The 1,744-nt window shown below is 39.4% G+C and overlaps 1 protein-coding gene across 1 annotated transcript; it reads right to left on the reverse strand.

Moving 5' to 3' along the window:
• Nucleotides 1–460: 460 nt before the first annotated feature.
• LOC142165240 (putative mitochondrial protein AtMg00860) lies at nucleotides 461–907 on the reverse strand. Its single transcript, XM_075223837.1, has one exon. The coding sequence runs from the start codon at nucleotides 905–907 to the stop codon at nucleotides 461–463; it is 447 nt and encodes a 148-aa protein (XP_075079938.1).
• Between the last annotated feature and the right edge of the window lie 837 nt (nucleotides 908–1,744).

Genomic DNA, 1,744 nt, shown 5'->3' on the forward strand with positions numbered 1-1,744 from the left:
CCACCCAAATTCTCTTGTCAAACCTGATAATACCCCATTGTAGACTGAGTTTAGGTTTACCATAAGGGTCTGCTATCAACTCAGCTATCAGTTGTAGTACATTAGGGTCACTTTCATAGATTTGGTATACTTTTTGCATCCATGTAGGATCTGATGAGGTGATGGCACACAAAGTAGAGTCACCTTCCTGTCTTCTTGATAGAGCATCTGCTACTCTATTTTTTGTTCCCCTTTTATAATGAACCTCATAATCTAGGCCCGGTAACTTGGTTAGACCTTTCTGCTGTAGTGATGTAGTAATCTTCTGCTCCAATAGGTATTTGAGGCTTTGATGATCAGTTCTTATAATGAAATGCCTCCCTCCATTAGATAGTGTCTCCACCTCTCAACTGCAGTTAGTATAGCCAAATATTCCTTCTCATAGGTGGATAAGCCTCTATTCCTAGGTGATAATGCCTCGCTAAAGTAAGCAATAGGCCTGCCTTCCTGTAATAGAACTGCTCCCATTCATGTGGAGCAAGCATCTGTCTCTATAATGAAGGTTTTTAGTAAAGTCAGCTAATGCTAACACATGGGCTGTTGACATAGCTGTTTTAAGCTCCTGGAAGGCTGCTTCTGCTTCATCAGACCACTGAAATGAATTCTTCTTCAAGAGATAAGTAAGAGGCCTACTAATAGTGCCATAGGCCCTTACAAACCTCCTGTAGTACCCTATAAGCCCTAGGAAACCCCTCAATTCCTTGACAGATTTAGGCCTTGGCCAATTGGTCATGGCCTCAATTTTGGAAAAATCTGAAGCTACCACACTTCCCGATATAATGTGCCCCAAATACTCTACCTTATCCTGTCCAAATGAACATTTAGATAGCTTGGCAAAGAGTTGCTCTTGCCTCAGAATTTCCAGCATTCTCCTTAAGTGTACTATATGGTTATAGACTGTGTGACTATAGAACAATATGTTATCAAAGAAAACCAAAATAAATTTCCTGAGAAATGGCTTAAACACATCATTCATAAGACTCTAAAATGTAGCAGGAGCATTAGTTAGGCCAAAGGGCATGACTTTGAACTCATAGTGACCTAGATGGGTTCTGAACGCAATCTTATAGATATCAGTCTCCTTCATTCTGATTTGATGGTAACCAGCCCTAAGGTCAATCTTAGAATAAATGGAAGAGTCACTCAGTTCATCCATTAAGTCATCTACCAGTGGAATAGGAAATTTTTCTTTAATAGTCAACTTATTCAATTCTCTATAGTCAATGCAAACTCTCCAACTACCATCCTTTTTTTAACCAATAAAACTGGGGAGAAAATGGGGAATGGCTAGGTTGTATGATTTGATTACTTAGTATCTCATTAACTTGTTTCTCTATTTCATTCTTTTGAAAGTAATTGTACCTGTAAGGTCTCAAGCTGACTGGGTTGACATTGTTCTTCAGGGGTATGTGATGATTATGAGCTCTTCTAGGAGGCAGTCCTTTGGGTTCAGCAAAACATCTGGAAATTCAACAATGACTTCAGAGATTGCTGCAGGTATCCTTTCTTTGTCTACACTCCCTGGTTCTGGTTGGGATGTTATGGTAAACAAATGAGCCCATACAGCTTGACCCTTTTTCAACATTTGTTTAACTTCTGTAACTGTCATACTCTTCTGTTCTGCTTGACTGTAGATTCCCTTCAACTCCACCCTTTTACCCTTTTGAGTAACCTGCACCTTATACTCTACAAAATCTAAGAGTAC

The sequence above is a fragment of the Nicotiana tabacum genome, chromosome 10, assembly GCF_000715075.1.
Source record: "Nicotiana tabacum cultivar K326 chromosome 10, ASM71507v2, whole genome shotgun sequence".
Taxonomy (NCBI): Eukaryota; Viridiplantae; Streptophyta; class Magnoliopsida; order Solanales; family Solanaceae; genus Nicotiana; species Nicotiana tabacum.